The 17,781-nt window shown below is 37.2% G+C and overlaps 1 protein-coding gene across 6 annotated transcripts in view; it reads right to left on the reverse strand.

Annotated features, from left to right (window-relative positions):
- LOC132396779 (nuclear factor 1 B-type-like) overlaps positions 1 to 17,781 on the reverse strand; it is a 286,826-nt gene that overhangs the window by 24,647 nt on the left and 244,398 nt on the right. For 4 of the 6 annotated variants that reach the window (XM_059974675.1, XM_059974673.1, XM_059974676.1 and 1 more), the window contains one exon: positions 16,395 to 16,483. The exons of the other annotated variants lie outside the window; for them this stretch is intronic. In XM_059974675.1, coding sequence (XP_059830658.1) covers positions 16,395 to 16,483 — 89 coding nt within the window. The remainder of the gene's footprint in view (positions 1 to 16,394; positions 16,484 to 17,781) is intronic. 6 annotated transcript variants of the gene reach the window in all.

Genomic DNA, 17,781 nt, shown 5'->3' on the forward strand with positions numbered 1-17,781 from the left:
CCAAAAGAACATGCCAACTCCGCATGGGCAGCACAGGTCAGAATTAAAGCTAGGATCTCTGAAGCTGTGACAAAGTAGCACCAACTGCTGCATTACTTGTGTGTGACCTCATATACAAGCACTGGTAACTTATTTTAAATGCAAAAGTAGAAATATTTCCTACAAAATAAAGGAATTATAAAACAGGCTTCATTCCACTTTATAATGATGCCCGCCGTTTGCCAAGATTTACTTCTAATTGATAATTAAGGCTGTGTTCACGGATCTGAGCAGATGGTATAATTACAATCTGAATGTGAATTGAATAATCAACATGTTCTTCTTGAAGTGTAAAGTAGGCCTGTATAATATTACCTTTCTTTATGAGAATGCTATAATCAAGAGAATAAAAAGAAACAACACATTATTTTGCAGAAAGTCTGGCTTTCCCTTTTTAAACATCCATCAATTAAAACAGTTATGCTGCAAGCTCTCAAGAATATCAGTTTACAAATTTACGTGAATAAGTATTAAAAATCACAATGAATTAATGGATTAAATTGCTTCCAAGTGGACGTCGTGCAAGTTTGGCAAAGAATTTAAAAATAATAATCTGCTGAGTCTGATGGATAAGCAAAATAGGTATGTTTTTCTCACCCAAAAGTATCTCTTGCCATACCCTTTATTCCAGTAATCTGAGAAAAATTATCGGCCAAACATGTTTCCATTAATGTTAATGACTTGAGGAGAAACATGATAGTCAGTTGGCCAGACAAGGTAATTGAGCCTTGGAACTGTAACGGGACAGTGTTGGACATGTTCTTGAACAGAAGGGTCAGCCACCTCCATTTGAAGTAACATTCTGTAGCTGTATTTCTGAAGTAACTTCGTCTCCAGTCATTTAACAGCATGTTGTCCCACTACAGAACTATGGACATCATGATCTTTATAGGGAAATCTGGCCACTGTGATTGTTCATAGCTAAGCCAACTACATATAGTCCTGATGCTTGTGCAATTAGTATTGGTGTGTGAACTTGACAGAAACATATAAAACTCTAGTTATATTGCAGTTCAGGAGGTAGATAAGAAATTGGAGCAGTGATTGACCATTCATCCTCGTATCTACTCTGTAATTCAGTAAGATCATGATAGTTCATGGCCTGAAATACTTAATAGATCTGGGTATTTTTAGCAAGCCTCGGATTTATTACTTATTTCAAAGAATGTCAACCATTTCTATGGCACTAATATGCAGATAACGGATGGTGTTGTGCCACGTACAGGCACAAAGGATTAGCAATTCAGTGTCATTAGCTTATTTAGTTCAGCACAATATTGTGGGGCAAAGGGCCTGTTCCTGTGTTATGTTCTAATTCATAGCTGTACTCTCTTACAGAGCTATACGCTTGAGCATAATGCTGGCGCAATCCTGCTCTCTGCTAATGCAGACCTTATGAAATCCAGTAGTTCAGTTCCACTGTCTTAAACTGCTGCAGTGCTTCTGCTGAAAGTATTCCCACAATGTTTCCAAGGAAGAAGTTTCCCTCTTCTCAGTGATCCAGTTTCATACAATTCATGGGGAAAGATTTTATTGTTATTAACCATCAGTTTGGAGTCATGAATTAACTTCCTATTTAGAAGCCAAGTGATTGTCTACAATTGTTGAGATTTCTATAAGAGGTACATAGGTGACTCAGGACAAACAATGAAAATCATTGGATAAGTAAATCGGCAAAAGCCAATGAAAATCAACAACAAGGAGGTATTAAACGGAGTGAGAATGAAAGTTATAAGAAATACAAAAGTAACTTGTAGGCTGTTTCAAAAGATTGCAATAAGAAAGAGAAAGTGATTTAGGCTTGATGGACTATATTGTGGACATCTGATTGAGAAGTGTATGGATGCATAGACCTTTTGAACCTACTAACATTCAGGATTGGGCTGGAAGATGGAAAACGTTACATTCCTGTTCAAGAAAAGATGGGAAAAAGGAAATAGAGAACTCCAGATGAAGCTATTGCATTTTGATCGTTGGGAAAAGATACAAATCTATTTTTTTTTGTGTATTCACTTTCAGAATCTGAATGCTGACGATAAATTCAGTATTGATTGCCCATCCATAAGTGCCCTTGATGATCCACAGTAAGCTGTTTACTTGAAGCATCTGGTGAATATTTTATTTTACTTTAGCAAAACAGCACGGAGAAGACGCTTCTGGCCCTTAGAGCCACACCGCCTCTGCAACCCCCTACAAACCTGATTAACCCTAGCCTAATCATGGGAAATTTAAAGTGACAATTAACCAGTACGACTGTGGAAGGAAACTGGAGCACCTGGAGAAAACCCACACATTCGACCAGAAGGATGCACAGAGACTGGCGGCAGAATGGAACTCAGGTCTGTAGAACAGCTTGAGGTGCAGAAATGTTGCTTTAAGTGCTACGCTACCATGGCACCCTGAAGAGCTGTGAGTTAGCAGTTCTAGGAATTAGCCCAGTAGAAATGAAGGCCTTTGAATACATTTCCAAGTTGGGTTGGTGTAGAGCCTGGAGGGGAACCAGAAAGTGGTGGTGTTCATGTCTGAACTTGGTGCCCACCAACTTAGTCTCATTTGCCTGCATTTAACCCATATCCTCCAAAAGAACAGATCTATCCAGATCCAGCATGGAATAATTTGTTCCAGTAGATCCCAATTGTTGGGAATGCGGTCAGGAAATGTTTCTGAATAGTTTTGAACTTCTGCATGAGCACATGTAGATACAGGAATCATAAGCTTGAAAGCACTTATACACTCTTGCTTGGAACTGCTTGGAACCTGTTAGCATTCTTCCAAATTGGGGCCATGAGAGCTTTATGTTAGAGAGTCTTAGATTTTCAGGATAGTGGCAATCAGTGGATAAAGTAAGCCTGCACTTTCCTGGAGTTTTTAACTGAAAATACATGCTCATGTGGTTGGTCCCTAATATAAATATTTGGTTAAGAAACAGAAGATGGAGATAAGGACTAATTCAGTGGTTCTCAGATAACTAGGATATTACTAATAGCAAGAGAGGAAGCAGGACAGAGGCCTCTATTATTTACCATTTACATTATTAAGTGGTGGCTAGGTTGGTAGCTGATGAAATATAATTTGGGTAGATGTATCTCTCTGGAAGGAAAGCAGTAATCAGTAGCATTTAGAGAGAAGAGTTTTCTTATATAGGTAAACTTAACATGCATCTCACACAGCAACTGGAAAGGCAAATGATATCTCTTTGAAATATTTTAAAAGATGCAAGTCTTCTTATGCACACTTAGCAGGCACTTAATCACTTTCAGTGCTTCCCCCAACAGCCTGAATAATCTGGAGAACATGCTATTAAATATCTGTCTAGATCAATCTGATACAGCAATTCATCATGCTACCATGTCATTACCTTTAGCTTTAATTACACTGTTACATGTTATGCCAAAATAAATTAAAATACAATAAATTGCAATTAATTCAAGAAGTACTCATGGAATAAAAGACAAAACAATCAAAAAGGAATTATGTTTTTCATTCACCACCCTTTAGACTGTGTTGCAGACAATGGCAATGGCAAGACTTAATGCCTCACATATGAAGTTTACCAGCTTCCTGGCCATATTCAACTTACAGTGTCAATGTATAGGTACATTAGTATGCTGCTAGAAGTAAACACAAAAATTAAAGACTCTAAGATAGTCTACAAAGTAAGTTAATTTGCTGACTAGTTTAATATTTTCTTCTTGACACCTCCAATTTAATATCATAAAATTGACATGCACGTTCTTGGTGCGTTTCCACTTACTCCTGATGTGTCACATGTAATAGTGCCGTCTGAATACTGGAAGGTGGAGAATGAAATTTTGGGGTTGTGCTGTGTATATTTTGTTTGGCAGCTGCTCTACCCTATCACTGATTTTGGATGGTTTCAACTGGCTGAAGCTGAATCAACTGAGGAAGTTCAACTAGCCTTTCAAGCATGTTGTTTTGAAAAGTAATTCACTTTGATGTTGCTGCTTTATCTAATGAGCAGGGTTAAAGTAACATCAGTTATCAATCTCAGGAGCACAGTTTGTTAAGTACAACTGGATTTTCTGTTCTCCCTATTTTCTATAAAGAACCTTTGAAACTGTTGTATATTGGTATTGGTTTTGGTTTAGTGTTGTCACAAGTACTGTGATGCAATGAAAAGATTTTGTTTTCCATGCCTCTCAGACAAATCATTCCATACATAATTATGAAAACAGAATGCAGAACGTAGTTTTAGAGTTTCAAACAAATACTTTGCAGTTAGACAAATGATGTGCTATGGTGACATTGATGTAGATTGGGACATCAGGAATTCATCATTTCATGGATAAGAGGTCCGCTCAAGTTCCTGATTAACAGCAGAGTAGAAGCTGCACTTGAGCCTGATGGTTTTCTATTCTCAAGCTTGAAAGAGAGAATGACTGGACTGGGAGGGGTCCTCGATTATGTTGACTGCTTTCCTGACGATGTGTAGATGGATCCATGCAAGCTAGTTTGAATGATGGACTGGCCTGTTCACATAGCTCTCTGTAATTGGGCAGAGCAGTTGCCGTACCAATTTTTGATGCCTTCAGATAAGATGTTTTTCATGCTCCACCTATCTATTGCAAGTTTTTTTTTGTTTTTGGTCTTGTATTATTTTCAATTTCATGAGACTTTTTGTTGCTCTAAGCAAATGAAAGGTATTGTAAGAAAGAACACTACAAAAATTATCTTTATACCCTTTTATCTTCAAGAAAAAAATCCTGAGAGACAAAACCATATGCAATATACACCGATTTGAGATGGTGAAACTATTTTTTTCTTCAATTAAGGCCAATAAGTCTCATCTTTATTTAGAGTCTGAAATGCATATTAAAGGAACTAAACAGTTGTACATGCTAAGTTTCATTTTGGAATACATGTTCCTTGCTAATGTAGCTTTGAACAGAGGAGTGCAGGAACAAAAACTGGACAACCATTCAGAATTGGCCATGGAGTAAGGAAACCCAGGATCTGGACACAACAAGACTGACAGCTGGAGTGTCCTTTCAGGATAAAATGTGAGGAATTCAAGATTGAAAGGTGGAAAATCTGGTCTCTATTGCCAACTTGAACACAACCAGAATTAATTATTTTTGGCAGCTACACTTGAAGCTCCCTCTGTAGCCCCAAGCAATAAAGCAACTGGGATGCTAGCCACAGCCAAATATACAAAACAGTGATGGTCATTCTGCTGCAGGACCTTTGCTTCTAGTTAACCATGATGCGTGACAGACCCCTCTGAATAACCCTATGGGGCATCGGGGTAGCAAAGCAGTTAGTCAGTTGTTATTACAATTGGAGTTTGGAGTTCAATTCCCGTGTCCTCTATAAGAACTCTGTACATCCTTCCCATGGAATGCTCGTGTTTTCCCGGATGCTTCAGTTTCCTCCCAAAGTCCAAAAACATTCTGGGTAAGTTAATTGGTCATTGTAAATTATCCTATGATTGGACTAGCGTTAAATCAGGGTTGTCAGGGGTTGTTGGCTGGTGTGGTTCAAAGGGCCAGAAAGCCTATGACCACTGTATTGCTAAAGAAAATAAATAAAAGGCAGAAAAGTAACCTCGAATCTCTACTCAGATCTACAGTGTTTGGTCAGTAATAGTTCAACATTATACTTTTATAAAATAAGAGGCAGATTTATAAATACAAATCCCAGATGTTCCCCTGAAAAGAGTATCACCTGGACACCTCTACCTGTATTCTGCATCAAACAAGATAATTTACTGATGAATTTACTTCAGATTGGCTGCTTGAAGGAATATGACTACAGTGTGTTATTTCTGGATTCTATTATGTTGTACTACAGAAATTAAATTCAGTGGAGGTAAACCTTTCAAAATATTGCTGGCAAAATGCATGACTAACAGCCACTAAATATATGACTATACTTCATCTTCTAGGAATGTAGGTCATATATCACGGTTACATGTACATTAATTCCTCTTTCAGCACAAGGGCAGTATCTCCACATATTCTCTGTTAGGGCTACCATGGACAAAGCAATGAATTGGACTCAGCAAATTTTGCATACTCCCTCTTCTACAATGCTAAATAAACAATATGTTTCACACTTATAACAGCCAGGCAACTCATCAACTACTTATGCAACTGATGAAAATGGTATAATTACAGGTGCAACATAAGGAGGCAGTTTCTTCTGCTTTCACTAATGAAAATATGTACTGGAAAATCATGAGCACTCATCACTTGGAATGGTAAATGGAGTATTATATGTTCGAAAAATCTGCAGATGCAGAAATCAATTCTCAACATAAGATAGTCAGCGAAGATATTCCTGGTGCTAGCCAAGGCCACAGGTTTCCACCAGGATGTCCATGAAATCCTGCCAAGACCTTTGCTTTAATCCTGGAAGTAACAGCATTCTCTGATAAAAAGAGATGCTCAGAGCAATGAAAGGATCATGGTGCCATGAAGTAAAATTTCGGTGTTGTCTCATTCCATATTGACTGGTGTACCACCATAAAACTTCCACAAATTTGGCATTCATTTTTCACTCAGAAGCAACATATTTTTGGTGTCAAATATTATGAAACAGAAACTGGCTGAACACCAACAGAATCACATTTCATGTTCACCTCTTTTCATTATAGCTTTGATGAGCTGGAGAAGCAACAAAGTATAATGAACTTTGATGAGGTGGTGGAGAAATGACAGTTGCAGAAGTAAAATAATGAATAAAAGGGATAGCTTTGAAAGTCGGAGGGAAAAAATGGAAAAGAGATCAATTGGGCAAATCAGGACAAGTATTTGTCCTGAGGAAGTTTAAAAAGATACCAAAGAAGTAATATCGACAGCTTCATCCAAAACAGTTGGGATATTGGATGAGATCAGAAATTGTTCAGTTTAGTATTGACTCCAGATAGCTGAAAAATGGTGAATGAATAGATCAAAATTAAAGGTAATCAAAAGTCTTGGGTCAAACTTGAGGACTGTTCAGCAAATCTGTGAATTGCCTCCCAGGTGCACAGACACCATCATAGGCAATGATTACTGGATAATGAATTGAAAGAAGTGTAAGTAAATGCTTAAGTTAGAGAAGGTGTATTTGGGATACAGTAGGATAATAGGAGGTGCTAAGATTGCCATTGTAAGGGGATGAAATATCATTGATCTGGAAATGAACTTTGCTTCCCTAGGCAGAGTTGCTGCCTCACCTACTTTATGTATTTTCTGTTTTATTCTCTTTTTCACAGCTTTTTTGATTCCTTTGGAGGAAATGTTAGGAGTGATTAAAGATTGAAGCAGGGTGTTGCTGAGGGCAAAAACATTTTGTAACGTTTTTATTGGACAGTCTGTAGATTAATTTGCATTTCTGCTTGCAAAAGTAAATAAATTCAGTTAACCTTTTAGTCCTTTGATTGTTCTTGAACTGTGCACTCACATGTGACATTCCTGATGAATCCATTTCAGATACCCTTTATTCTGGTGTGCCACCTCTTCCTGTGTGCTGAGTATCATCCGGAGATGCATGTTCCACACAGCAAAGAATGCTTCGTAGAAATCACCCCATAACTCAAGATGTATATTCATTATTTACCTCATGTCCGTAACCACCAACTTCTTGTGTATAATTTGATCTAGTGAACTTTTTTTCTGCACACTTCCAGCCCCGTTTCATTATCTCCTTTCTCCCAGTACTTTCTCAACTCCACTTGATTTCACCTTGACAATCCTCTGTTGCTTGGTGGTAGGGACACTCTCATAGTGCCTGAAGCAATCTCTCTGGTCCTTCGAACTTCTTAACATTCTGCATTCTCTTTCCTCCCCCACATGAACATTCACCTTAGACTCCTAATTTATTAGTCTCCTTCTCCTCTGCCTCTTTATACTGGTCATATTGCCTCTCTACTCTCAGTCCTGATGCAGCTTTTCAATGCAAAATATCACCAATTCTTGTCTTTCTACAGATGCTGCTCGACCCACTGAGTTCCTTCAGCAGATTGTTTGTTGGAAACTGTTTTATATTTACAAATATTTCCCAAAGAAATCTCTTTAGAGAAGGCCCTGATAAGCAGAGAATGATGTATAGGATGTGGAAGCTCATGGGCTGGTAGCCGAAGACAAATGCACTTACCCCTGCAAATGGCAGAAGTGAAACACCTGCCCATCATCTCTTCCTTCACTTCCATTCAGAGCCCTAAAAGGCCTTCCAGGAGGGGCAATCCTTCACCTATATATCTGTTGTGGTCAATTACTGGATCCAATGCTCCCGATGCGGCCTCCTCTACATAGGTGAGTCCCAATGTAGATTGAGGACAACTTGCGGAACAGCTCTGCTCCATCTGCAAAAAGCATGATTTCTCAGTGGCCAACTATCTTAATTCATTTCCCCATTCTCGATCTGACATCTTGGGACTATGGCTTCCACTTCAGACATAATGAGGCCCCTCTCCGGTTGGAGGAGCAACACCCCATATTCCAGCTAGCTAGCCTGTACCCTAATGGCAGGACCATCAATTTCACCAACTTCTGGTAATCTTTTCCCCTCTCCCTTCCCTCTTTTTCTATTCCTTACTTCTTCTCCTCATCTGTCTATCACCTCTCCCAGGTTCCTCACCTCCTTCCCTTTGTCCCATGGTCCAGTCTCCTGTCCTATCAGATTCTTTCTCCATTTCTTTACCTTTTCCACCAATCACCTTCTAGCTTCTTACTTCACAACCCTGCCCCTCTCATCACCTCCTAGCATTAATTCCTTCCACTCCCCTACCTTCTTATTTTGGCATCTTGCCCCTTTGACAGTGATTATATTTCATTACGAGTTTGAGGAGTCCTGGTATGTCACCAAAGACACTTTCAATTTTTAAAGATATATGATGGAGAACATTCTAACTGGTTGCGTCTATGGTATGGATGGACCACCGCACAGGATAAAAAAAAACTGCAGGAAGTTGTAAACTCAGCCAGCTCCATCATGGGCACTAACTTCCCTAGCATTGAAGACACATTCAAAAGGTGATGCCTCAAGAAAGTGACATCCATCATTAAGAAGCATCATCAGACATGACATCATGGAGGAGGTACAGGAGTCTGAAGTGTCAGGAACAGCTTCTTTCCTGCTGCCATCTGATTTCTGAATGGACAATGAATCCATGAAGAACCTCACTATTTTATTTTCCTTCTCTTTTTGCACCACTCACTCATTTTTTAAATACTCTATTACTTCTTATTGTAATTTATAGATTTTTATGATTATGTATTGCAATGTACTGCACTGCCACAAAGCAACAACAAATGCCAATGATATTAAACCAGATTCTGATACTGACAAAGAAACATCATTATGTTTTTTTGCGGAACAAACAGCAGAACTGAGGGAAATACGTCAAGCTCAGTCATGGGAGCCACAGTTGACCACAGAGGCAGGAATCCTCATTTAAGCAAGAGAGTATGAACGTGGCCTCTGCAGATCAGGTACGATGGATACAGAGGAAGTTGCATTGAGTTTGTGAAGAAAGCGGATGGAATCAAGCGGTAGCTGTGAGAGTTAATGGGACTGGGTTTGATAATGGCCACCAACCAACCTCTGGCATGGGAGTAAGGAGCCAGAGGTGCATGAAGGAACATGAAGTTAGGATGAAACATGCAGAGAAAGGTGCAGACATGTTCCAGGGTGTGGGAACAATAAACCTGATCTATACAGTCTCCAGTGTGCTGTGAATGATATAGTAAGGAGGATACCCATGTAGAACTAGAACAATGACTTTCCATGTATGCCATGTAAAGGTGACCACAACTGGGATGTATAAAGCTTTCCATAACTACATCTTTTATATGTTGAATATGAGTGAATTCAAAGGATTAGCTGTCTGCTGTGAGATGGAAGAGAGCGGTGGTGAAGGGCTCTTGTTCCTCTAGTTAAGGCAGAAGTGAAGGATCCTCAGGATATGCCAAGTTATTTTCTAAGGCCACTCTAAATATTTATTTTTAGCCTTGTACTGAAAAATATATGTCTGCAAAACATAAAAAAAGCTGTCTGTGGATATTTAAGGGATATATAGTAAACAAAGTCTTTATCAGATTGGAAAATGCAATAGATCTCATGTAATCCTGCATATAACTTTAGTTACTAGGGTAAAAAGATGAATAGCTTTAAAATATGAAACTTTAGAATCTACTATTGCAAATTAATAAATGGTATTCTTCATTGAAGTCAATAATATAAATTGCAAATAGTTGAGATCCCAACACTGGTCCTTACAGATCCTACATGTTGCATCTTAGTAATTTGGAATGATCCAATTATCTTAGCTCACTTTTTTTTGTCACTTGATAAGTTGTTCTTTACTGAATTTTATTTTATGCGGTACTTTAATAAATGGTGTTTCACTACATCCACTCTTTCTCCATGATTCCCCTTGCACATTACATTCTCAAAGACTCTAACAGATATGTCAAATATAAATTCCATTTCATAAAGCTAAGCTGAGTCAGCCGAACTGCATTATAATTTTTTAAGTGCTCACTACTTCCTTAATAATGAACTCCAGCACTTTTCCAATGACAGATGTAAAGCGATCAAAGCTTTTTCTTTCTTCTTTCTTGAATAGGACTATTGCATTTGCAGGTTTCTAATCCTCTGGGACCTTTCTAGTGTCTTAGAGATTCTGTAAAACTTTGATTTATGCATCCACTGTCTCTGCAGTTAGTTAATTTAGAATCTTGGTGTACAGGACCCTAGCTCCAGTGGATCTTACAGTTTGCGGACCCAATGGTTTCCATTATACTTTCTCCTCTGAAGATAAAGATTGTTTGAGGTTCCTCCTTTTATTTGTCCCTTTATTCCTACTATTTTTGATGTCTTCCATATTGAAGCCGGATGCAAAATATTTATTTAGAGCTTTCACTCTTTCCTTATTTGTCAGTATCTATTCATCAAAAGGACTAAGCTCGCTGTGCTACTCTTTTTCTTTTCACTTATTTAGTTCTTTTTAATATTTCTTGTTGACTTATTTGTAGATTGTATTTTCAGCAAGGGATTGGCCTGTCTGGCCCTTTGAGCTGTGCCATCCAGCAAGCACCTGAATGATTCCTAGCCTAATCGCAGGACAATTTACAATAGCCAATTAACCTACAACCAGTCCGTCTTTGGAATGAGGGAGGAGACTGGAGCACCTGGAGGAAACACGCACAGTCCAAGGGAGAACATAAAAACTCCTTACTAGTAGCAATGGGAATTGAATCCTGGTCGCTGGTACTGTAAAGCTTTGTGCTAACCATGATCCTACCGTGCTGCCCCATCTGTAGTTTATCAGTATATCTAGTCTCACATCTTTCTCATTTACACTAATCCAGCTTACCCTGTTTATATCTTGCAATTTTAACAATAAACCACGAGGTAAAATGCATAACACAGTGTTCCTTCCCTGATGGGACTGCTTACAGGAGGGCAGTTCATCACAATCTGGTTCACCCAAACCTCCAAATAGTAACTATAAAGTCAATAACCAGAAATCAGCAATTCTCAGAAGTGTCTTTGACCAGCATACTGAGACAGCTCACATCCCGCAAAAGAAGTTGTGCCCAAAGCACCAACGTGTTACAGTTTATCTAAGTTTACAGTATCTTGCTGATTTGATTCACACTAATTTAAATAATTAGTGGTAGATCCAGAAGTGGTATAATGTAACACATTTTTTGCTCTTGACTTTATGTCTTCGTATTCTGGGATGTGGCAAAGTTGTGATGGACAGAGCTTACTGTTCAAATCCAATGCACAAGGCGAGAGTGGTGAGATGCCATTTACAATCAGTACAGTTGCATTGGTGTACGTACACCCACAAGGCCGTTGAGCAGAGGAACAGTGCTGCTTTCCAATTCAGAGAGGTTCTTCACCTGGAGTGGAATGTGCAGGTGTTGTTGGTCTCTATATCCATGTTTTTCATTGCACCAAAAATCATCATCTGGTCCAGACTTCTGATCTGTCCTATATTAACTTCCTACATGTTGGTTTCTATGCTGGTTTCAATTATGGATGCAGTTAATTTGTAAACAGCTCCATAGGAAACTCTTTCACCTCTCATGCCATCTAATAATTGCATAACTACATTGCATTCTCCACTTCTGAAGGAAATTATACACCTTGCTTGCACTGTTAGAAGCCATGACTATTGTTTGACATATATAACTGGTTGCTTGGCTAGTTTAGCAACATTCCTTCTAATATTTTCCAACAGACCTTTCAATCACCACACCCTAAGGTGTCTAAATATTCAGAAATAAAGCTGATTACAAAAGACAGAATGGGCAACTTCCAGCTATGGTACCTTTCCTCTACCAATGCTGACACCACCAATTTCACATGACCATCACACCTGACTGGTACCATCTCTCAGAGAGTTCAGACAACAACAGAATGTTTGGAAAAATACTGCCTTTCTTTTAAATATAGTTTAAGCTTTATGATGAAGCACTGTGAGCACTGGGGTGTAGTCAGAAGGAATTAACAGTGTCTTTACCTGGAAGTATTAGTCAGCAACATTCAATGAGCATTCTCTGAAGTTACATAAACAGAAATATAAAACTTCAGTGTAACTTATTTACTCAGGACTGAATTCAGATAGTGGGGAGAATTTCATGTCACATCAGAAAAAAGACTGAAAGGCCTGCAGCACTTTATGAGAAACTTGACAACTTTTATCGATTCCCCAGCAAAGAGAAAAGCAAAACATATCATTTCTCATTTATAAAAGGTGTAAAATGTCACTTATTGGACAGCCCGGAACTTAACTACTTGGCTAATTTTAAAGACCTCAACATTGGAATCATTCATGATATTGATCAAAGCCACATAGAAAAAAAACCTGACAAAAGAGGGACCAAATACCAAAATAAGCTAATTTATGAAAGGTGTTCAAACAGAACCCTATAATCCACTGTAAAGCTTCCTCTGTTTACAATTCAAAGGTGATGCTAACAGAACATAAAAGCACTAATTTCCGAACTTAAAAAAAATGTTCACTCTTCAATGGTTTCATGATCTTGACAGCAGCTAAAGTATCTGTTGTAAATGAATATTTCCTTTCTACTAACTCTCAAATTTAAGTTAATTATTTATGCACGTAGAGTTTTCTTAAGTGTTTATTTTGTTTCAATATTATTTCTGTACGGTACTTGGTTTATAAAAGGAAACTGAAGATTATATTAATAAATTTTTGTGATACTTTGCATTACTCATTTTCCTTGTTATATTCTTTGCTGAATTCTCAGCAAATTGTTTAAGAAAAGAGTACTCTGTATTGGGGGCAATGTGCAAATTCCAGATGGGACAGCTCTAATTTATTTTCCCTAAAGACTATATTTGCAGCATCTTCAAGGTGGCAGTTTCTACAACATTAGCATGGAGGGAAATCAGTATTTAAATGTTGTACGGATAGACTCTGCCATCGATAGTTTCTTTTATAATCCATTTCCAAATCAAAGTTAGTAACTAGTCCTCACACTGTGTCGGGTTAAGTTGGTGTTGTATTTTGAATGATGTTACATGCTCCTCCTTTCCCCCACACAGCCTCTGCCAAAGTCATCTGACAGGAAACTAAAGATTAAGTTTGTCCTACCGAAGAGAACAAAGAGCCCACAGAGCAGTGAACCAGTTTACTGCAGAGTGCAAACTTTCTAATCCACTCCAAATCTTGGGATTTTCTGGAAAATGCTAATGCAAAGTTGTTTCAAATGCATGTATTTTGTCTATGGATCATCTTTCGACACTTTAGCATTTACACTCACCATTTCCATAAAGGTTAACTTGAAGTACCAAACATAATCATGTGGAAAATAGACGTTATTGATTGCTATGGTCTATTGTTCCCCTTTTTTAAAGTCCCTGTAGTTCAAGTTCAATCTGGAATTACATCATGTCTCGTTTCCCTTGGTTACGAGACAGCTTGCGACGTGACCATGATTAGAGTGAAACAAATAATCATCTTCATGTATCAACTCCTCAACTACAAACTTCTTTTCCACAAGGACACCTGAAGTACGAACTCCAGCCAATTTATGGATTATAGTTTAAATTAGATTATCTAATGGCTTCTTAATGGATTATTAATCCACATGCATTCATATGCTTATCTGGCTTTCTTGGATCAAAAGTTCCTGAGAGGAGTAACTACAAAATTATATTTAGATCTATGAAAATTTAATGGATTCTGCTGCATTAATCATATAGCGTATTTTCTAAGTACAGCGAGGCTTCTTGGCTGTAAGTTTAGTTTTTGTTAAAGCAATCAATCTGTTCTTCCTCTTGCAAAAAATTAACATTTTTTTTGTTGCACTATCTATCAAATTAAAAGTTTCTGAAAATGTTCGATAAATCTAAATTACAGCACTGGCAAAAATAAGATCAGGTGTAATAGATCATTTAGACTGTATTTTTCTCCCAAAGACTTTGATTTAAGAACACAAATCAATCTTTTGAGCCTTTCACATACAATTATCAAGTTAAACATCCTCTTCCAGGGTATAGACTGAAACAGCTGCTTCACTGTAAGTTTAATGCAAGTTACTGCAGTAACATAAACTTAAGGCAGGAAGTGTTGACCCATGTATTTGCTAGGATAGTCAAACAGAAACGTTTAGTTTTTTTCAAGAAGAGGAAAAGAAATGAGGGTATTGATGCTGCAAGCAAAAGGATTAACCTTTTGAGTACTGATGTTCATTCTTATTTTTTATCATTTGACTATGTTTCCCATCACCCAATATCTATAAAACCAACAGTTACTTGAAATTCAGAAATCCTTAAGACTAACAACAATGCAAGAAAGGCTAAGGAACTTCCTACAATACGATAATTAAATGACAGATTGGGCGCACTGCCAAATCATACGTTTTTCCATGAATTAGAAGAAACTTAAATCTGATCTAGAATACACAAATACTCCTAACAAAGTCCCACACGTATGGCTTACTTTAAACAACACTGCCCCATTACATGACTCACTGAACCATGCTGTAATGCACAGTTCTTAAAGACAGTCATTACACCTGCAAACAGAAACAAACAAATCTAGTGCACAGTGGTAAACAACCTCATCAGGGTAGATGGAATATGCCTTTAAAATTCCTAAATATATTACTGACTTTGTAAAACATTGTACATACATTTTCACTCAATAAATAAAATAAGCATAATTTGCCCTGTGATTAATCTAAGCAATACATAATCAAAGAAGGCTGTTCTAAATTTTCAAAAAGCTGAATTTTTAATTGTACTTTAAATATTAATTTGAAAAAACATGATTCTTAATAAAAGAGAAAAATGTGAGAGCCAATAGTGTGGTGCACAATGTTATGTCACTGTACATTTTTTCAAACGCATCCCTAATTTACTGGCTGGGGTCTAACTTTTCACACGCTTAACAAAAAGTAGTAATTTCTCTTAAAAAAATCAGAATTATAACTTTTAAGACTGCAGTATCCCTCTTTGCTGCCCTGCATCTGTTCAATTTCAACATCATTAAATGTCATCTTTGCTCTATGATGACTTAATTTTGTTTTTGTGAAGTTGCAGTAAGTATTTCGTTTTGCACAATTATTAAGTGCCTCTATATTTGGAAATAGCCCACTTGTTTCACTGTTTCAAACATACAGTTATTCAGTGTTTGTCTTGAGTCAGTATTCCACAAATTTATAATGTCTCATCTTTTGCTCCTTTCTATAAAATTCACTATGTCACCTGGGTCATAAACTGACCTTGACTTAGCTCAATGCAGGGTTTGCTCCACAAAAAATTTCTTTACTATTGGCAAAGTGCCAGGATATACATGGCCTTATTTGCCTATCCTCTCTATCTGGAAACCCTAAGTCTTTCCTCATTGCTACAGGACAACTGAGATAAGAGTTTCAGGCAGATGGGTCTGGAACCTATGAGTCACACATCTGAAGATTCAACTATTAGTGTACCATTGTACTGTGCTATTTCACTGCAGATTAAACTAATTATTACCCAAAAAGTACTTCTTTATAACAAAGAAATTATAAATGAAAAAGAAATAAACAGTATCCTTTACCAAACATTAAGGGGTTAAAATTTCTTCTGTGAAAAGCTTCCTTTAACAGAACTCCAGTCTTCTTACAGTACTCTGAACAGATGTTTTACATTTAATTCTCTGAAGAGGATGGCAGCCATGTTTATATGGAGCAGTGTGGGAAAGTACAAGTACTTTAACATTTCCAAATCCACTGTACTCAAAGTACGAGAAAATACTGAGGTGGGAGCTGACTCTTTTGATTTATACCAAATAGTAACAGTCCTGATGCTGGACAACAAGAAGAGATAATGCAGCTTCATTTTTGATATGCATGTGTAGATTTTAGAAATATTTAAAATATTACCTTTGCCAAGCAATTCCCAATGTATCGTCACTGGCACTGGGGTATAAATGCCTGCCGTTTTGATTCATGGTCCAGTCACAAATCCTCAGCTGTCAATTGAAACCTATCAGTGAGATTGGGTGTCGAGCAGAACTAGACTCCAAGAATACATGCAAAAAATTCACTTCCATTAAGAAAGGCATTAGTCTGATTAAGATGCAACACAGATTTCAATCAAGAAATATTAGAAAGTCAACCATATTGGTTCAACATTCCAGACAGACAGATAGAGTAAAAGTTAACAAGAGAAACTGTTCACTTTGTTTGCTTTAGGGAACCATTTATGTAGCTGGAACTGGCAATGCCTTTCTTCCAGTTCAGAAACCCTTTGTGTGAAGCTATAAAGTATTAATGCAGGAACCTACACTGATCTTGGATGGCTCTACATTAAATCCCTCCAGGAATTTTATTCAGTAGCAACATTTAGAATCAGTAATACTCTTTGTCTGTCATTTTCTTTATAGTGACACCCAGATTTAGATTTGATTTCAATGATAGTCCTCTGTAGTTCCCTATAAGACATCATGGGGTAGATCTGCCCCATTTATCAAAAACAGTATCCTTGAACAATATAGAGGACCCTAATAAACAGTGGAAAGTGAAAATACACACACAGAAAAAAAATTGGACACAATATAAATCGTGAATCTTAGAAGAGAAAGAAGAATATAACTGACAAGGTGCTTATATTTGCATTTACATATATAAAATATAATCTTACATACAAATCACACATTTAAAATTACTTTACTACAAATAATACAGATAAAAAGTTCTTCTTAACTTCATAGGATCAAAACATAGTTATGCCTGATATAGTGAATTTATTATTAAAATAATCAATACTATTGAAATAACACCAATCATTAAGGGGGTAAAATTAGTAGATAATGTATGATGTTCATTGAATTTTCACGTAAGGTATATCTGACTTCTTAAACAATTTTCAAGACTTTAGCTGAGTTTTTATTTTAATTGTATGCAGACAAGTTTCCTAAGAGGCTCTTTATCTCTATTTCCATCAATTAACTGGTTCTTTCCCAATCCTTACTCAATAATGTGATCCATTTAGAATTCATGTGGTAGAATCCAAGATATTTAAGACTAAGCGGGAGCAAAAGGGTTACTTACTGTGAGATTCTGATATATTTAATAATGCCAGGAAGACAAAAAAAGCCCTGACAAAATGCATATTCCTATTTCAAAAGATGTTCATGATTTGGAGGGTCAAACAGAATTAATGGCTCAATCAAAAAGAAGCTTCCACTGATTTTGTATCAGTTTGAGTGGATTACATGCATAGAATTGTTCTGACAAAGAAGCCATTAGACCCATCAAATTTGTACTG

Source organism: Hypanus sabinus, chromosome 7 (genome assembly GCF_030144855.1).
Source record: "Hypanus sabinus isolate sHypSab1 chromosome 7, sHypSab1.hap1, whole genome shotgun sequence".
NCBI classification, from domain to species: Eukaryota; Metazoa; Chordata; class Chondrichthyes; order Myliobatiformes; family Dasyatidae; genus Hypanus; species Hypanus sabinus.